The sequence below is a fragment of the Rhinolophus sinicus genome, chromosome 14, assembly GCF_057876585.1.
Source record: "Rhinolophus sinicus isolate RSI-liver-muscle chromosome 14, RSI-T2T, whole genome shotgun sequence".
Lineage (NCBI taxonomy): Eukaryota > Metazoa > Chordata > Mammalia > Chiroptera > Rhinolophidae > Rhinolophus > Rhinolophus sinicus.
Genome location: NC_142514.1, coordinates 113,100,942 through 113,120,256, shown reverse-complemented (window position 1 = coordinate 113,120,256; position 19,315 = coordinate 113,100,942). Strand labels below are relative to the sequence as shown.

Here is a 19,315-nt window from a genome sequence, read left to right as displayed (position 1 = left end):
TAATGGTTAAGAACATGGACTTTGAAGTCAAACAGATTTAAATGCCAATTCTGAATCTACTCTTAGTCGTTATTTACCTATTTACTCTTATTTGACAATAAGTCAACCGAAAATATTAAATGGAAAATTCCAGAAATAAACAATTTGTAAGTTTTAAACTGAATTGTTCTGATTAGCATGATGAAATCTAACGACATCCCACTCTGAACCACTTAGGACATGTATGATCTGCTTGTCCAGTGTCTCCACACTGTGGACGCTCCCCACCCATTAGTTACTTAGTAGCCACGTGGGTTATCAAATTGACTGTAGATGTATTGCAGTGCTTGTGTCCAAGTAACCCTTATATTACTTAAAATGGCCCCAAAGCACAAGAGTAATGATGCTGACAGTTCGGATATGTCAAAGAGAAGACTTAAAGTGCTCCCTTAAGTGAAAGGTGAAAGTTCTTTACTTAATACAGAAAAAAATCATATACTGAGGTTGCTAAGATCTATGGTAAGAACAAATTTGCTATCAATGAAATTGCCTGATTTATAAATAAAATGTTATCATAGGTATGTAGGTATAGGAAAAAACATAGTATATATAGGGTATATTAAAATATGCTTAACACACATATAAATGTAAATAAATCAACTACGTGTGTGTGTGTGTGTGTGTGAGAGAGAGACAGAAAGCGAGAGAGAGACAGAGAGAGAGAGAGAGAGAGAGAGAGAGAGAGAGAGAGAGAGAGAGAGGAGAGAGAGAACAAGTCTGCACACACTCTAGCTTAGCATAATGCCTGGCACATAATAAACACTCATGAGAAGAAACTCTTGTTAAAGTATTCAGGTAACAATTCTACTCTGGGCATTCTGGTGAGGTATTGACCAGTCTGGTAAAGGAAAGATCAAAGTATTTTTTTCAAGCAGATACACCCATGTTCAAATTTAATTCTGCAATTGTTTAGCTGCATATTCTTGGTCAAATTATGTAAACTTTCTGAATCTCAAATTTTTCAAATGTACAATAATAATAAAACTCACTTTTCAGGGTTTTGGGGAACAAGATTAAAAGAGATAAAGTGTATAAAACACCTGGAATAAATATGACTAGAGAACATGTACTATATATTATTTTCCCCATGATCTTACATATATTCTTTAACCCTTTCATGTCTTACTTTTTGAACTATAAAATATATAAAAACTGCATATGTGACCTTATAGGGTTGTGGTGTAGATTAAATGAGATGATATATAAACTATCAAACCAACCACCAATGTCTTTCAACTCCACTTGTACAAGTGCAGTTGTATATAAAATCTACAAAGACACCAAAATAACATAGGTCTGAATGTAAAACGTCTTAAATATTCTTTTTTATAATTAGTTTCAAGTGTGCAAAACAATGTAATAGTTAGACATTTACACCCCTCCCAAAGTGATAACTCCCCTCCCCCAATCCACTACCCCTCTGACATCATATATAGTTATTACAATTCCATTAACTCTATTCCTTATGCTGTACTCCACATCCTGTGACTATATATTAAATTATAGTTGACATTCAATATTATTCATCTTCAGCTTCAGTTGTACAGCACAGTGGTCAGGCATCTACACTGTCCATGAAGTGGTCTCCCTAATAAGACAAGTACCCATCTGACACCCTACAAAATCTTTACATTTTCATTATATTCCCCAAACTGTCTTTCATACCCCCGGCAATACTGTCACTACCAATTTGTGCTTTCTAATCCCCTCACCTTCTCCCTCATCCCCATCTCCCTCCCATCTAGCAATCCTCAGTTTTTTTCTCTATATCTCTGTGACTATTTATGTTTAGTTTGTTCATTTATTCTGTTCTTTAGATTCCACATTTAAGTGAGATCAACATGTGGTATTTGTCTTTCTCCATCTGACTTATTTCACTTAGCATAATGTTCTCTAGGTCCATCCATATCATTGCAAATGGTTAAGATTTCATTCTTCTTTATGGCTGAGTAATACTCCATTATATAAATGTACCACAGTTTCTTAATCCAGTCATCTACGGATGGGCATTTCAGTTGTTTCCATGTCTCGGCTATTGTGTATAGTGCTGCAATAAACATACAGGTGCATAAATTTTTTCGAGTTAGCGTTTTGGATTTCTCTGGATAGATACCTAAGAATGGAATTGCTGGGTCATAAGGTAGTTCCATTTCCAGTTTTTTGAGATACCTCCATACTGATTTCCATAGTGGCTGCACCAGTCTGCAATCCCACCAACAGTGCACCAAGTTTCCCTTTTCTCCACATCCTCGCCAATACTTGTTGTTTGTTGATTTATTGATGACAGCCATCCTGATAGAAGTGAGGTGGTATCTCATTGTGGTTTTTATTTGGCTTTCTCTAATGACTAGTGAGGTTGAGCATTTTTTTCATATGTCTGTTGGTCATCTATATGTCCTCTTTAAAAAAATGTCTCTTCATGTCCTCTGCCCATTTTTTAATTGGGTATTTATTTATTTATTTATTTATTTATTTTTTTGTGTTGAGTTGCATGAGTTTTTTATAAATTTTGGATATTAACCCCTTATCATATGTATCATTGACAAATATCTTCTCCTATTCAGTAAGATGACTTGTTTTATTGATGGTTTCTTTTGCTGTGAAAAAACTTCTGGTTTGATGTAATCCATATATTTATTTTTTCTTTTACTTCCATTGCCCAAGGGGATATATCAGGAAATATATTACTAAGGATAATGTCTGCAAATTTATTTGGTTGGTGCAAAAATTGCAGTTTTTGCAATTACTTTTAACCTTTGAAACCGCAATTACTTTTGCACCAACTTAAGACTTCCTATATTTTCTTCTAGGAGTTTTATGGTTTCAGATCTTTCATTTAAGTCTTTAATCCATTTTGAATTTATTCTTATATATGGCATAAGGAGGTGGACCAGCTTCATTTTTTTGCATGTGTCTGTCCAGTTTTCCTAGCACCATTTATTGAATAGGCTGTTTTTACTCCTGTGTAAATTCTTGTTTCCATTGTCATAGATTAAATGACCATATAGCTATGGATTTATTTCTAGGGTCTCTATTCTGTTCCATTGATCTATGTGTCTGTTTTTATGGCTGTACCATGATGTATTGATTTCTATAACCTTGTAGTATGATTTGATGTCAGGTAAAAGCATCTTAAATATTCTTTGTAAGAAGAATGTAAAATCTGCCAAATCTTTGCAAAAACCTAATAAAAATCTGTCAGTATTAAGATGGAAACGTTATTGAGAGAAATCCAAGTGTCTTTTTCCACTTGTTAACCAAGTCAGTCATTTATAGGTGTTGGTTCCACAGAACGTAATTTCTGGGAGGGCCAGGGCCAAATTCTGTTTGCTTACCCTTCCAGCCCCAGTGCCTAACCCACTGTCTAGAAAATGGCAAGTATTCAAAAAACATTTGTTGAGCAAATGAGTAAAGTCACTCCTAGCAAGGCTCCAGCCAGGATCATGCAGAATCAGGTTTCCTCTGAGTTGAAACAACAAACTGCCTCCGAAGTACAAGCCTTTTGCCTTCTGGAATATTCAGCCCAGGCCTATGTTCCTACAACATGCATGATCTTTTGACCATTTAAATAACTGTTTCTTCAACTTCAACAGGTCTACTACCAGGAACTATTTGCATGTATTTCGCACATTATTGTCAAAATTACCGTATGTCCCCAAAGCGTGAGGTCTAAATTAATGAAGTTTTACAAAATTTATATTTTATGGGTGGTTTAACCTTTGAACAAACACATGAAAAACAAGTGATAAAGCAGAATATTTCCTTAGAATTGAATCGACACGTAAATTTGATCTTGTAACATTTGCGCACAAGGTGACAATTTCTGATGCAGTAGGAAGCATTACAAATGTGCAGAAATCAATTCAGCCACTAGGAAAAAGCAAGAGTTGCTAGGAAACCACATTCCAAATAACGAATATTATAGTGCTGACCCAGGCAATTACCATATGCCTGACATAACATTAACACAAAGCTTAACAGCTTTTTAAAAGCACTTGTGACAGTGAAGTGTTCACACCATATTTGCAACTCAGCTGATTAAAGAGTTGCCTTTCAATTACTTGAAAATTCAACTGTATGAACAGGTAAATAGGAAATCAAAGTGAATTAATAACAAGGAAAGATGGTTCCTAGGGCTCACCAAGTCTCTCCTGCATATTTAGGGAGCACGTATTATGTGTTATAATCTCACTTAACTGAATAAAGTCCATTCAATTTTTAAAGGATTTATTTTTCAAATTGGCATACTCTATTTCTATGTGTTTGTATATTCAGAGTAAAAAGCCTTTAAGAATATACAACAAAATGTGCACTGTTGTTATGGTTGGTTGGTAGATTACAGGTGATTTCTTCTGGGTGCTAATTTTCAGGGGTCACTTTATTTTTAATAATTTCAGAAAATGAATACAGTTACTTCGAAATAATTGTTAAACTTTTATTTGGAGCTATGTGAGATTTTGAGGCAGAATAACAAACAAAGGCATAAAACCTAACGGTGTGGTTAGCAGGCAGATAGCCCATTACTATCTTACACGTTATTCTATCTTGCTATTTTTGCATCATTTTTGGTATTGCCAGATTCAAGATGCTAATGTTGGCATATGTGTATGTGACAATTAGCCATAAAAGAGATTAAGTTAAACTGGCACTAAAAGATAAAAGCTCTCTTGTTCAGATATGCCAGAAATAGAGACCATATTCCAAAAGGTAATGGACTAAACTACCCCCAAAATGGGCTGATGAAATCATATCTTAATGTCTCTTTAGGAGTGAGAATTAGCAGGCAGAGATTCTTATTCTTTACATAAAACTCAGGTAGGTAAAAACATGAGCTACCTATCTGCTTAGAGGCTTCATACTTCTAAAGCACACTACACAAGAATCAAATAAAAATGAATGCCTTTATTAATATAATTATTAGCCTTTTGTTAGGACACTGTACAAATATTCCTGGGAGAGACACTCTCTGGAGAAGGGCTAAAATAAATGAAATAGACTTTAACCTCTTTAGCAGTATTTACCCCATAAGGACATTACTTAACAGAGAACTTTACGAGTATAAAATACTTAAACCTTGTCTCCACTAAAGAATGCATTTCTCTCCTGAAAATGTGGACGTGAGAAGATCACTGCACAAAGTCAAATTGAGCAATTTTGTATTTTACATGCATAGTTTCATGCAAATCAATTTAGCTTTCCCCCCCATTGCTTGGTTTTGTTTTTCCTTTTACTAACTTATTATTATCACTAACTTTTCTTGTAGCAAAAATATGCAAATACCTTCACAAAAGAACTGCTTGACAAAAAACATGTTTGACAAATACAATAAAATTCTTCCGCAAGATCAGGACTTTTAGAAATGTGTTCCTGACAAACTATTTTTTCATAGACTGAAAATATGAATAAAAGTCTGTGACTATATTATCCTAGAATCAGTCATGATTAAAGAGAAAAGCTAAAGTAAACTAGCAATGGAATTCTATCTCATTCACATCCACGTTACACATGTAATACTGTGTTTAAATCATTATGCTGACAGTTTGCAGAGGAATTATAAGGCATTAAGGGTGCTCTGCTAGTAAAGCTCAGCACTACATACAGCATCACGCCAGAAGTGTAACTCTATGATTAAAGCAAATGTTTTGTTCAGTACATAAAAACAATTAATTAGAATATAAGACAAAATATTTAAATTCAAAGACTATCTTATAAAAAAAATAAATGTAACATTTCAAATATGTAGCTTCTGCATTACAATCCACAATAAAAAAAAAGAAACAAAGGGAAAATAAACAGAGAAAGAACAATGGCATAACATGGATAGTGGAAGCCCCCAACTCATTCTGGCTGGTCATATTGTCAGAACAGTGATGGGATAATACCTATTCCCGCACTCCACACAAAGCTGAACCTCTCTCTCTTATTTTCTAATTAAAAAATTAATCATTTCTGATGGGATGTCTCTAAAATAGACTACTTATTTCCATTCTTAAGAGAACATCTAGTATAAATTTAAATATTCTTGAAGCCTAAAGCCATGAAAAGTCCAATTTACTAGATAATGAAAGACTAAAAGCAATAGGAAAATCTGACAATATGCAATTTATTTAACATGCTTTTATTTAATAAGTCTATAGAGTGTAGCAATTAGGTCTGGCTAACTATTATTTTATTCTTCTTTTCTTCACCTGTAAAATGAAAACGATGGCAATACTTCCCTTATGGCATTATTGTGAGACTCAAAAGAGTTGAATACATAGAAAGCACTTGGAACAGTGACTACCTGGCATACCTTTAACTGCTTCAATACATTATTTATTGTTATTCTGCAGTAGCTAGTTTAAATACAGTTAGCTGTTTCTGTCTTTTCTATTTAAAGATAATTTCTTCTGTAACTTGGGTTGAAAATAGGCATAAATGTAGATTAGTGAGAATGACTCAGTAGTAAGATAAAACTCATAAAAAATATACATCACTTTGCACTTCCATTTCCAAGTAAGAGCAGATTATATAATTTGAACAACCCTCAGAACGTCAGCTCTCAAGGCAATGAAAAAGTACTGTAGCAAGATATGAGGGAAGATGAACATGAGGAGAGGTGAGCACAAATTGGAGGGTGGGCTTTTCAACGGTGGGCATCTGCTGACTTCAGAAATGACCAAAAGGGTAAGAAAAGGAGCAGGTCTTCTGACGACATGACAGGACTCCAGGGACAAAAATTGGAGTCCAAGTATTGCCAAGGGGGGGAGGACTTAGTAACCCTCCATAGTTTGAGATGAGACCCTGCCAGGAAACACAACAGGTTAAGGGCAATAGCATCAACATAAAATGAATCAGACATAAACTGACCCTCACAGAGACCAAAACCCAGGGTTTCTGGCTAGAGCTCCTAGCAATCCTTTCCTGCCAGAAGCACATACAAAATTTCCCCATAGGAGAATTCTACGTTTCAAATTATTTCTATAATATATATATATATATATATATATATATATATATATATATATATGTGTGTGTGTGTGTGTGTATATATATATATATATATATATATATATATATATATATATATAATTTTTAGCACTCAAACAAAAAAATAATTAAGCACACAGGAGACAAATAACATGACTAAAAAGTAAGTGAAAGAATAAACAATGTAATAGACCACAGGGACTCTAGAGAACGAATTTATCACAAATAGTTTAATTATGGCTGGTATATTTAAGGAAATAAAAACAATATAAAAATTTATCAGATAAATGGAAACTTAAAAAGTAGAAACTGCTATGAGCAACACTAAGTATTAAATGGATGGGCTGAACAGATGATTTTTATAACCAATTGAGGGGAGTATCAGTGAGTTAAAAGACTGATTTCAAGAGAATATATAGACTTAAGCTCTGATAATTAAACAGAAGCAAAACACAAAAGAGAATCTGTTGTAATCTTATCTACTAGTAAAGTATCAGTGAAAAAACACTTTAAACATTTTTTTAAAAAAAACCATAAATACATTTCTAGTACCAAATAAATTCATTATTAAAATAGATCTATTAGAAAACATATTTAGCCATCAATTTTTCCCAGTATTATTATATGGTGTTTTGTATATTACTGCTACAGTAAAACAATGGTTTACTAAAACTGCCACTATGTGCATCATCTAGGATATTAAAAGTAAATTAAAATCTGTTTATTGGATAAACATGAGAAGCAAGGATAACTGGGCTCAGTATCTTAATAGTGAGTTCATATAATACCTATGTAGTTCTTTCTGACCACTTAGGTTTATTTCCTTAGATACAGATTTTAGAGATAGAGCGTTTCAAATAAGTATACATACTTCATGGTGAAAAGTACTAATTAGAATTTTATAAGGAAATAATTAACAAAGAATCACAGAGAACTAATCCAAGTTATCAAATAGTTTTTTTTTTTTCTAAATACAATCTTGGGCTATAATCTCACAAGATTAATAAATATTGCAATAGTTGTAAAGAGAAAATCTCTTCAAATATTAAAACAACAACAGGTTTCCTTTGTAAATAACAACTATTTTAACATTAATTGAAATATTTATTTCACAATCTCAGAAAATCCTGTAAAGTGATTAGAAGACTTAATTGAAGCTTAAGGAGCTAGAATTTAATGTATTAGTACACGTAAATTGTACATTAATATTCCTGCCTTTGAACGAGGCAGTTAGAAGAAATTCATAGCATTTCCCTGATTTGCAATGGAGATTGCTAAACATGTTAGTATTACAGCATGATTACACCATGTTTTTTAAACTCTATTTCACAATCTTGCTATAATTATCTCATTATGTAAAATGTTCTGTTTTCTGAACTAATAGAGGGAATTTGCATTTGTATGCCTATGTGATAAAATTCAATGAAAATATTTTTTAAAAACTGAAATCCGGAAGTAAAACTTAGGTATCTGGACACACTAACTCAGTCTTCTTCAAAAGCTTTAAATCATGAAAATGCTCCTTGCTTTTCTATCACATACTCTAGTCCGTCCTCAACCAGCTTCTCTTTCCTTACCACTTTTTAAAAAAGAATAAAGCACAAACAGTAATAAATGTTTTGTTATTTTAATTAACGAGTGGTTAAACTTAGCATGAGTTAGTCTTTCAGCACTAAAAACTCTATTCAAAATACTTTGATAAGATTAGGTTCACAAGTTAATGAACAGTATGAAATTTTATAATTTCCTAGTGAAATCACCATATGGCTAGCTCAGACAATAGGGAGAGAATATGAATTTGATCTTACTCTTCTTCATTGTCTATTGTTTAAAATATTAAGAAAATCAGATTCCTCCTAGGGAGGGAAAAATGGAGTAGGCATAATGCTGGCATTTCTATATATGTTCAGCCAGTGGAATAAACATTGTATTGATAAAGTACAAAAAAATTCTTAATCACTATTTTTAAAAGCAGCCTTAATTAAAGTCACATTGGGCTGAATTTTCAGAATTTATTGCATAAGTAGACCAAATTTGTGTATGTTTTGCAGATACAGTCTAAACGAGCCTCTGAGTTTCATTAGAGTACTTCTGGAAAAATAATTTGCTTGAGTATTATAAACTGAAGAAGTGAAATGCTATATTCTCTGGGTTTTTTTCAATTAAAAAAAATTAACCCTATCAGTTTTACCGTTAATGATTCAAGGACATTACCAATCACTTGCAAGCAATTATATGTGATAATTCAGGTTCCTACAGTGTTTCCCTGAAAATAAGACCTAGAGGGGACAATCAGCTCTAATGTGTCTTTTGGAGCAAAAATTAATATAAGACCCGATCTTATTATAAGATTATAATATGATATAATATAATATAATATAATATAATATAATATAATACTGGGTCTTATATTAAGTTTTGCTCCAAAAGATGCATTAGAGCTGATTGTCCGGCATGGTCTTATTTTCGGGGAAACAGAGTATTTCCCATCATGACAGGTGCCTCAAAAATTTATAAGGCATATAAAAATTATCAATTTACTTTTCAAAATTTGAGAGGTTTGGAAGTTTTCTTTTGAGCAATTATTGCAACTCAAATAGCTTAAATTTTAAATAGCCTAAAAACTTAAATATTTGAAGTAAACAATCAGCTGATCACATACCAACTCTACTGCAACACCCAAACATTTTTAATGAAAGATTCTTTCAATACGTTTAGAAATCTTCCCATGGCAACAAGGTAGAAGCCACTTCAAAATCAAGTTAATATCCCAAAAAACAATCCCAAACCATGAAAGTAATATAAATTAATAAGAAGCTAAAATTATTAAGGTGGTTTATTATTTTGAATTCTCTGTCTGCAGTCTTATTAAATCTTTATGGACGTTTCCTCTTCTGATCTAATAAGATTTTCTGATACGTAGAACAGAGCTAATGCTATATCCAACAAATGAAAATACAGATGGGCACACTGTGAAACAGAACTCCCTGGTCTTGTTCTTTGGTAATGTAAGTTTGTTTTGACAATGCTGAATCAATGCAAACATTATATCTACATTGTATCTCCTATAAAAGAAAATCCAACATAGAAAAACAAATAATAACACTGCCCAGCTGGTAATCTTGAAAACTTACGAACTGATATAAATTAAATGTGGAATGTATATGCTTGCAGTTTGCAGCAGATTTGAGACAGCATTCCTTTTGTTTGTTTTGTCTAACTGTGGTAGAAGTGTCATTCATATACTTGAGGAACTCGATTATTATGTCCTGAGGGGACTTAAACTAGAAATTTTTTTAATGCGCATTGATTTTCTATTTTCCCATCTGATGGGTGTCTTTATACTTTTTAAAACTGTCAAACATAAACATACATGTGAGCACAAAACAATAGGAATAAAATGAGTAATTTTGCACTACAACCCCTATGTTCACTTCCCCTATTGCATTCTCTCCTTTCCCATCATCTTTTTTTCCCTTGGATTTAAGCACCATCTTGAATTTTGTATTAATCATTCCCTTTCTTTCCTTTAAACTTTTTCCATCAATGCAGGTATTTCTAAATTGCATATATATTTTTTCAGTTTTGTGAGTTATGAAATTTAATTAAATGAGATAAAACGGCAACATTCCTTTATGACTGGCTTCTTTTGATCAACATTGTGTTTATGACATTCATCCATGTTGATGTCAATAGCTGAAGTCATTCATTTTCCCAACTGTATGGTATCCCAAGGCATAAATATATCACAGTTTATCCATTCTGTTAAATGGATATTGCAGTTATTTCCAATTTGAGGCTATTATGAAAGTATTGACTTGAAGTGGATACTCTTGGGGCTGACTTCTGCTACACACTTCCCTAGGGGAAATCTCTAGAAGAGTGATTGCTGGGTTGTAGCAAAGGCACAAATTCAACTTCCCTCGTTAATGCCAAGGACATTGTACCATTTATACCCCCACCAGCTGTGTGAGATTTCCTTCTGCTCCAGATTTTAATAATAGTGGCACTGTCAGACTTTCAAAGTTGTGCCAAAGTAGTAGGTGGGAATGCTTTATTATAGTGTTATCGCTATATATTAATCTGATGACTGATGAGGTTAACACAGATACTTTTATTGGTCAAAGGTGTTACAAAAAATTCTCCTGTTTTGTATTTGTCTTTGTGTTCTCTGTAGGTGTTCTCTGATAGCAACAGGAAGGTTTTAATCTTTAAAATAGTAAAATTTATACATATTTCCCTTTATGATTTGAAAATTTTTGACCTGACTAGTTTACAAAAAAAATTTTTCTCTAAGTCAAAAAATCCTAATTATAAATTTACAGTTTTATAGTATGGACTTTCACATTTAAACCACCTGGAACTGCTTTATGTAAAGACTCATGAAATTTTAATATTTTTTTCTACATGGATAACCAATTGTCCCCAAACCATTTATTGAATAGTTCATCCTTTCTCCACTGATCAGTGTTACCTTTGACATTTATCAAGTCCTCTTTTTCTCTCATGTACTGCAGTCTCATTAAGATATGTTTAGTTAATGGATTCTGTATCTTTTATAGAATTCTTTTGGATTACTGTGTCTGAGAACTGAACAATGTCTTTTAATAGCTCCATTTTTTTTTTCCATTTTACATTCTCCCTATTAACTTCATTTGGAACCCCAACTGAACATACAGAGAGTGCCAAAAAAAAAAATGTTTATACATTTTAAGAAAGGAAAAAAACTATATTAAAATTATGCTGATGATTACCATTTTGAGCACCTCTTGTAACTGCAGAAGTCAAACGTGACTTGTATTCATCTTTTGTTATCGGTATATATTGAGTATTACAATTTTAATAGTTTTTTTTCCTTTCTTAAAATGTGTATACGTTTTTTTGGCACCCTCTGTATATTACATCCTCTCACTCTTTCCTTCATGTAGCCTACATATTTTATGTTTTACATTCTCTTATTCGTATTTTCCCATTTTTGATTCTCTGAACTCAGTTGTAGGTAATTTCTTCAGTTCTAGCTTTCAGTATACTAATTTTTGCTTTAGCTATGTCTAATCTGCTTTAAAACTCATCCACTGAGCTTTTTTTTAAAAAGTATTATGTTGATTGCTTAGAAATTCTCTGGTTCTTTTTTAAATCTACTATTTCTGCTTCATATTCTAAAGCTCCTCTTTTATTTCTTTGTATTAAACATTGTCATTTTGATTCTGAAAATTTTGATATCTGGTAACACTCCAGCTATGTTTTTCCTATCTGCTATTTCTACTGTCTCTTACCCATAGTACTTTGTTTTCCTGTGTGTGTTTTTTGTTTTATATATATTTTTTTCTTTTTAAATATTAGCTATTCATTTCCCAGAGCACTTTATTTGTGGAAAATCTTTGAGGATGAAGTTAAAGCTGACTTCCTCCAGAATGGAAATAGTGTTTCCTAGTTTCCTACTATTGCTGCTAATGTCAGAGCACTTAATTTAAATTCACCACTTAAATTTTGTTCAATCTACACATATAATGTGATTGGCAAATTTCTCTCATTCCTATGAGTGTAGTGTTGTGCTTAATAGTCTTTAAAAATATTTTTAAAATATTTAACACTGCATTGTAATAATTTTAATCAGAAGGAACGTTCAGGGTATCTAATTTTCCATAATGCCAGAAGCAGAAATGTATTAACGTTTTGAGGCTTTTATCCCTTTATTTGTTTAACTCATGGTGAGTTGTTATAAAAGGGCTGTCTTAAATTCAAGGTTACTTCTCCCAGCACAAGATTTCTGTTTTATAAAGATTCATAGAAACACTTCTGGGATCCATCAGGTTTTGGCAAAACTACAGCCACGTGACCTCATCCATTCGCAGATGTAGATCCCACATGGCAGGGGGCCATCAGCAGCAGAAAGAGGAAAACCCCCCAGAAGGTACGTTTTCCATTAAGTTTCCTCAGTTATTGTGCTCCAACATTCAAGTTCTGTCGCATAAAAATTGCAGGGATTCATGAGGAACACCTGTACGCTACCCACAGGAAGTCCCCCAGGTCCTCCATTGACTCGCTTCTTTTTTTCTTGTTTTTTGGATTATCTCTCAGACCCTGATTCTGACCATCATTCTTGCTTCGATTTGGTGACTTGGTCACTGACAGCAAGTTCTTCCACTTGTTCTAATCCTTTAGCTCCTTTTTTTCCCCATAGTATTTTGATTTCCACACACTTTTGACTATTTTAGACCATATTCCATTTGTTCTTTTCCTGGATATATGAGTTACCTCTAGGTATTCTTCATTCTCTTGATCATCTGATTTATCTAGATCTATAAGTTATAGTAAGTAGCATTCAGAAGTGAATTTTTTGCCCCCTTCAGTTAAATGTGCATGACTACTCAAACGAAATTGCTGAGAGGGTTACCTGAATTGGTCTTCCATCAGGTGTCAGGACCTCTTCTGACAGTTCCATCATCTTCAGGGCCATCAGGGCAATGGGTTTAGCATGGCAGAGGCTTTTTCTGTGGAGTCCTGCAGCAACACAGTATGCGTCACCTATTGTTTCCACCTGCATCAATCAGACAAATTAAATGCAAACATATGATAATAAGCCAGAATAGAAATCATTAGTTATCTGCAATCACAAATGTTGCTAAAAAGCATGTCAGCAAAACATCGATAAATTAAGCAATTAGACAACTGAGTAATTAGAGCAGAGTTTGCAAACAGCCACAGTAAAATACTGACATGTCACTCCAAGGCTGTTCATCAACATTATCACCATAGATGATCATTGAAATTGAGAACAACTGTAATATAAAATAATTGTCCTCTGCAAAAATAGAACTGTCAGTATTTTACCTGGACAATTTCCAAATAATGACCTTTTTCAAGGCCACCCCCTAGTCTCCTTCAAACTTTTAATATTGGTTGTGTTTGAGAGATTAAAAATTAATGTGCAAAAACCCATCCATAATCCTCCAATTAAAGAGTTAACAGACACTGTCAGAGTCTTTCCTGACCCTGTTCTAATTCTATTGTTAGCATCCAGCCTGAATGGCCATTGCTTTTGTTCAGTATTTTAAATATTTACCCCAGGTTAAAATCCCCAAATTTCCAAAGTATAGACTATAGGTAAAAGCTAGGCACAACTTATTTTCAGACGAAAGTTTACTAGTTATCCAATGTAAATATGATGGTAAAATCTTCAAGAGTTCTAATATTTTAATTAGAGCAAAGAGATGAAATATTGCTCAGTTCCACTATCACCTTTTCTCTGAAGTCCTCCATGGTCCTTCCATTAGTTAGTAGTAGAACTAATCCTTTCTTCTACTCTGGTTCAGCAGTTCCATACCTCGTTGCTATAGTTTTCATCAGAAGCTATAATCAATATGTACCTACGTATAATCAATATGTATCCCCAGCCGTGATGTGAGCTGTTTAAAAGTGGGATCGTATATTTTTCATCTCTGTATTCATAGGGCTTATCATAGAGCCAAAAATATAGATATTTAACAAATATCTACCAAATGAATAGATACATTAATCCATCATGTTTACCATGATTACAATGACAGTATTTCTACTCATTTGCTCATTTTCACCATTTGTTTCATAAGCATCGTGTAGATCTGTGAGCCATGTAGTGCTATCGAGGAAAAAACTGCCTCTAAATGACTGGAGATGCTTTTATCATAAATACACCAAGAATTATAAGATATTCTATTAGTTGAGATTTAATAGTCATAATTAAATTCCATGTGAGTACATTCTAACACTATCGTACTAAAAGATGTACTGTATTAAATTCCATGAACAGTAATTTAGAGAATATGATGAGAATACTTAACAAGTTTGTAGGATGAGGAATGCCAAAATTATAACTTGCTTATTAGAATCTTATCAGAAAATATGCATCAAAAAATGATTCCAATATGCTTAGACCAATCATGAAGTTCAAAATCTTCACTTCAAGATCTGTTTTCTGATGCCAGAAAAATAGAAATAAAATAATATAATAAGAACAGAAAGACAATGCAATGTGAGTTGGCAAAGGTTTTATTCTAAAGACTGAAACACACTGCCCCTAAAGAATTCCCACTGAGAAAGACACCCAGAAAATAATCGACATCTAATATGTGGCCATTTACCATTTCCCCCCTAGAAACACACAATCCTTTGCGATTCCTCACTTTATCTCATCCTTTCATAATTCTGTACAATTTAAAAATCTAGAATGGTGTTAGTTATGCACTTTATAACTAACTTCTGATTTTCAGATATTAGGACACATAGGCGGTAAATTATTTGTGTAAATTGAATCGCTTCACAGTCACTGTGAATGTGCATGTTCCTGGAGCACGATTTCTTCTTGAAGTCACTATCATTATCCTCTTACTCGGCAGTATTATCTCCATTATCTTTTCAGCAAAGTTTATGGAGTTCTACTAAATGTGTATTTGTAGAATTTGTACCAAAAGAATAAAGATTATGTTGCACTTTCTCCGTCGGAGTATGTAATGTAATAGTACGCAGAAGATGGACCGATATGTCATCAACCTATGTAACACAAATCTAATGAAGTGCAAGATAAATGTGTGCACAATATAAATACATTCACATTAAAACACAGATATCATCAGGTAAGATTTTATAGAATTTTGTTTCCAAATATTTGAAGTAGGTTAGCTATCAGAAATAACAGGATGAAGAAAGAGTCAAAAAGTAGACATCAGAAAACCATGGTCCATATGAAGATATGAAATTCTCACAATTATTCATAAACACCCAACCTACAGAAAAACATCTCAAAGATGTTTCCATCATGCTAGGCTAGATTATGCTGCAGCAGCTATTTAACCTCCGAATTTTAATGCCCTGAAACAACAAAAGTTTATTTCTGATTCCTGCTATATATTCATGTGGATTAAAAGATTGGGGTAAAGGGGGGAAGGAAACACTGGGCCATGTCTCTTCACTCTAGGAAAAGGCTAATAGAATCTCCTCACCTGAGCTGGTTGTCACAGCAGAGGAAAAGACATTCTGACAATTTATACACTAACTGCTCACGCTTTCTCCAAGATGTGACATATATAGCTTCTTCTGAAGGTTCATTCACCAAAGCAAGTCACACGGCCATGCTTAAGGTAAAGGGGATGGGAAAACGCAACCAACCTTGCGTGCAGAGCAGAGCCAGAAATATTTGGTGAATAGCATTATTGAATATATGAATAACTAGGTAATAGCTTAAAATTTTTCAAACACCCAGATGTCTGTAAAGTATAAGCAATATATTTGTGTGATGTTTTTCTTTCCTTGCAGATATATTCAGCATCTCACCTGAACATTTTGACAGAAATGCTACCACCTTAGTAATGCAGCTTTCCATTAAAGCTCCATTCTTCTTTTTTCTCCCTTCATCTATGTTAGGGCTATAGAAGTTTAGCAGAATTAAGTATATATAAACATTTTAGTGGATTCCTTTCAAAATAATTAGTTGACTTTTCCTTACAGGGAACTGTGAAAGTGAAAGCATTATATATCAATTATAATTGCTCTTGGGAACGTTTCCTTGAGTTAAACCAAAGTTAAACATGTGTATGCTGTAAATATATACAAAAACATGTCCAAAAAGTTGACTACATTTTTGAATTCCTTTGTAATTGCCTCAGTGTTTTTTAAATAGAATTTTAAACACAACAGACACCATATAAAATTGTGCATATCATTTATTTTCAGCATCTTCCACCTGTTCATGAATGACATTAACAATAAAGATGTCTAAACTAGGCATGGAGATGGAAAAGATGGTGCTTGTGCAAATGTCTGAAAAACCTTATATCCTTTTCTAAACATAGAAGAGGTGATTTAAGTACTAAAAATATTGTGTAAAGTGTTGTCCCACATATAATTATCATAGCTGCTTTATCAAACTTTAAACAAATCACCTCTCTCAGTATATCTTCTTTTCAACTTTATAATCAAAATCCTCACATTATTTCAGAAGTAAAGGTGATGTAAATAAACTTCTTAGACTTGTGCATTCACTCCTTTTATTTACTTTATTTTAGTTTTAGATTGACCATTTAAAAGAATTTAGTTTAGCTCCTAGTAGAATCCTATTCTCATAACATTCTTCTCCCTTTCCTCCAGGTTAAAGCTCAAGAAATACCTAGGAGGATTCTTGGAAATTTGGGCACAGCGTGTTGTAGGGGAGGGTGGGGGTGGTCCTGGGGCTGGGATTAGCCTAAAAGAACACTGTATACAATTGGGCAATTAATAAGCCCAGTCCCATGGGACCCATGCCCACCTCAGTCCTTCAATCCTACAGTCCTGGGTCTGTCTTCCTTTGAACTTTCTAGGCTATGTGAAAGAGAGCGTGGGGAGGGGCATAAGAGCGGAGGGTCAGAGAACTCTGGCAGTCTACCTTACTGGACAACCTCCCTCTCTCCCTCTGGGTGTTATCCAGGGGAGAATCAAATTATAAAGTCCGCCTTTCTATTTGTTTTGCTTTCTGTTTTTGGCTTCTAGTGTCCTTAGAAACAGAAAAAGAAGAACAGGAATGGAGGGATGGAGGGAGGGAGGAAGGGTTGGGAAGGGAGGGAGGGAAAGGGAGAGAGAGGGAGAAGGAGAGAATGAGGAGAGGGAGGGAGGGAGAGACAGAGACATAGAGAAGAGGTGTTGGAATGAGATGTAGGCATAAAGATGAAGCCTAAAGATGAAAAATGTCTTCTTTCACCTCCTAGCATCTCACAGGGCACTTGGTCACCTGATCATGATCAGGTGAGTGCAAGGGGCCACGTTCTTCATGAGCTCCTTGGCTGCGACCAAGAGCACTTGACAATCCAAAAGGACACCATATTCACCCTTGCAGAGAGTTTGGAGCCACACCTGTCAGCCCAGTCACCTTTCTGACAGTAGGTATGGTTCTTGAGTGACAGGGAAAGGAGGCTTAGTGGAGGACATTTCCAGTGGTTGGCAGGGAGCCTGAGTGCACAAGCAGTTCTGCAGGTCCTTGCTGACTAGAAACCTGACGCTGGGGTTGCTGGTGGTCTGGACACAGATGATCCAAAAGGCTGGCCAGAAAAGGTAGAGCATGGCACAGGCCTTCTTCAAGACTTATTGGTAGCAGAAGAGCAGGAAAAACTAGACTTGGGTAGATTTACAGGCCCCATACTTTTTGCCCTTTATCTCGTAACTGGCTCAGCAGTTCTCCACTGTTAATGTGTCCATTCCTCCTGATACTCAGCAGGGTGAGTGAAATGGGCTCCTGGCCAAAGATGCAAATCCTGGTGGTGGCCGCCAAGCAGGGCCACGGAATGTCCACTGCACATAGGTGAAGAGGAGTGACTTGCCCCAGACAGTAAGCATGAACTCAGCTTTTCATTGTTCTTGAGGTTGCAGTTCTTGAAGATATACGGAGGTCATGACAATTAAGTTCATGAACTCATCCTAGAGAAAGTGCTACAGACGTCATTGCTGAATATCACTATGGTCACCTTTGAAGTACTACCCTTGGGAAGCTATGCATTGACGCCAGTGCTTAGTCCACCTTTCAAAGCAATTTTGGAACTTTTTCTGGAATGGCCATCAGAGCTGTCATCATATTACCCTTAATGTCCTGAATGTCATCAAGATGTCTTCCTTTCAACATTTCCTTTATCTTCGGGTAAAGAAAGAGGTCATTGGGGGCCAGATCAGGTGAGTAAGGAGGGTGTTCCAATACAGTTATTTGTTTACTGGCTGAAGACTCCCTCACAGACAGTGCCATATGCGCTGGTACACCATATGAGTGATGCAAGAGCCATGAATTCTTGGCGAAAAGTTCAGGTCATTTTCATCTAACTTTTTCATGCAGTCTTTTCAGCACTTCCAAATAGTAAACTTGGTTAACTGTTTGTCCAGTTGGTACAAATTCATAATGAATAATCCCTCTGATATCAAAAAAGGTTAGCAACTTCATGGTAACAAGTTTGCAAACTTAATCGTCAGACCTTGTATTGATCCCCTTAACACGACTAATAAGTCCCTAAGTCAAAAGCTGGTAGGAAGGCGCTGACACAAAGGTTCAAGCAGTATAGACAAAGGCAGTGCAGTCTTCAGCATCATTTTCTTGGCTTGAACAAAGTGATGGCCAAGGCCATAACAGCTATACTCTTGAAGTTGAGAGCACTGTAAGTCCAGAGGAGCTGAGGTGCAGAGAGGCCAGCATACACACATCAGTGATGGCCAAACACAGGTCCAACAATTGATCACAAGTAATCTGGAGCAGGGACAGTTTTCAAAGGTAGAGTTAACGACACTAGTACCCAAATGGCTTGAGTATCTCCATAAG

At 34.6% G+C, this 19,315-nt stretch overlaps 1 protein-coding gene across 1 annotated transcript in view; it reads right to left on the bottom strand.

Moving 5' to 3' along the window:
* The window catches only part of GUCY1A2 (guanylate cyclase 1 soluble subunit alpha 2), a 271,854-nt gene that overhangs the window by 61,224 nt on the left and 191,315 nt on the right, over window positions 1–19,315 (bottom strand). Inside the window, exon 6 of the mRNA XM_074335531.2 lies at window positions 13,406–13,549. Coding sequence (XP_074191632.1) covers window positions 13,406–13,549 — 144 coding nt within the window. The remainder of the gene's footprint in view (window positions 1–13,405; window positions 13,550–19,315) is intronic.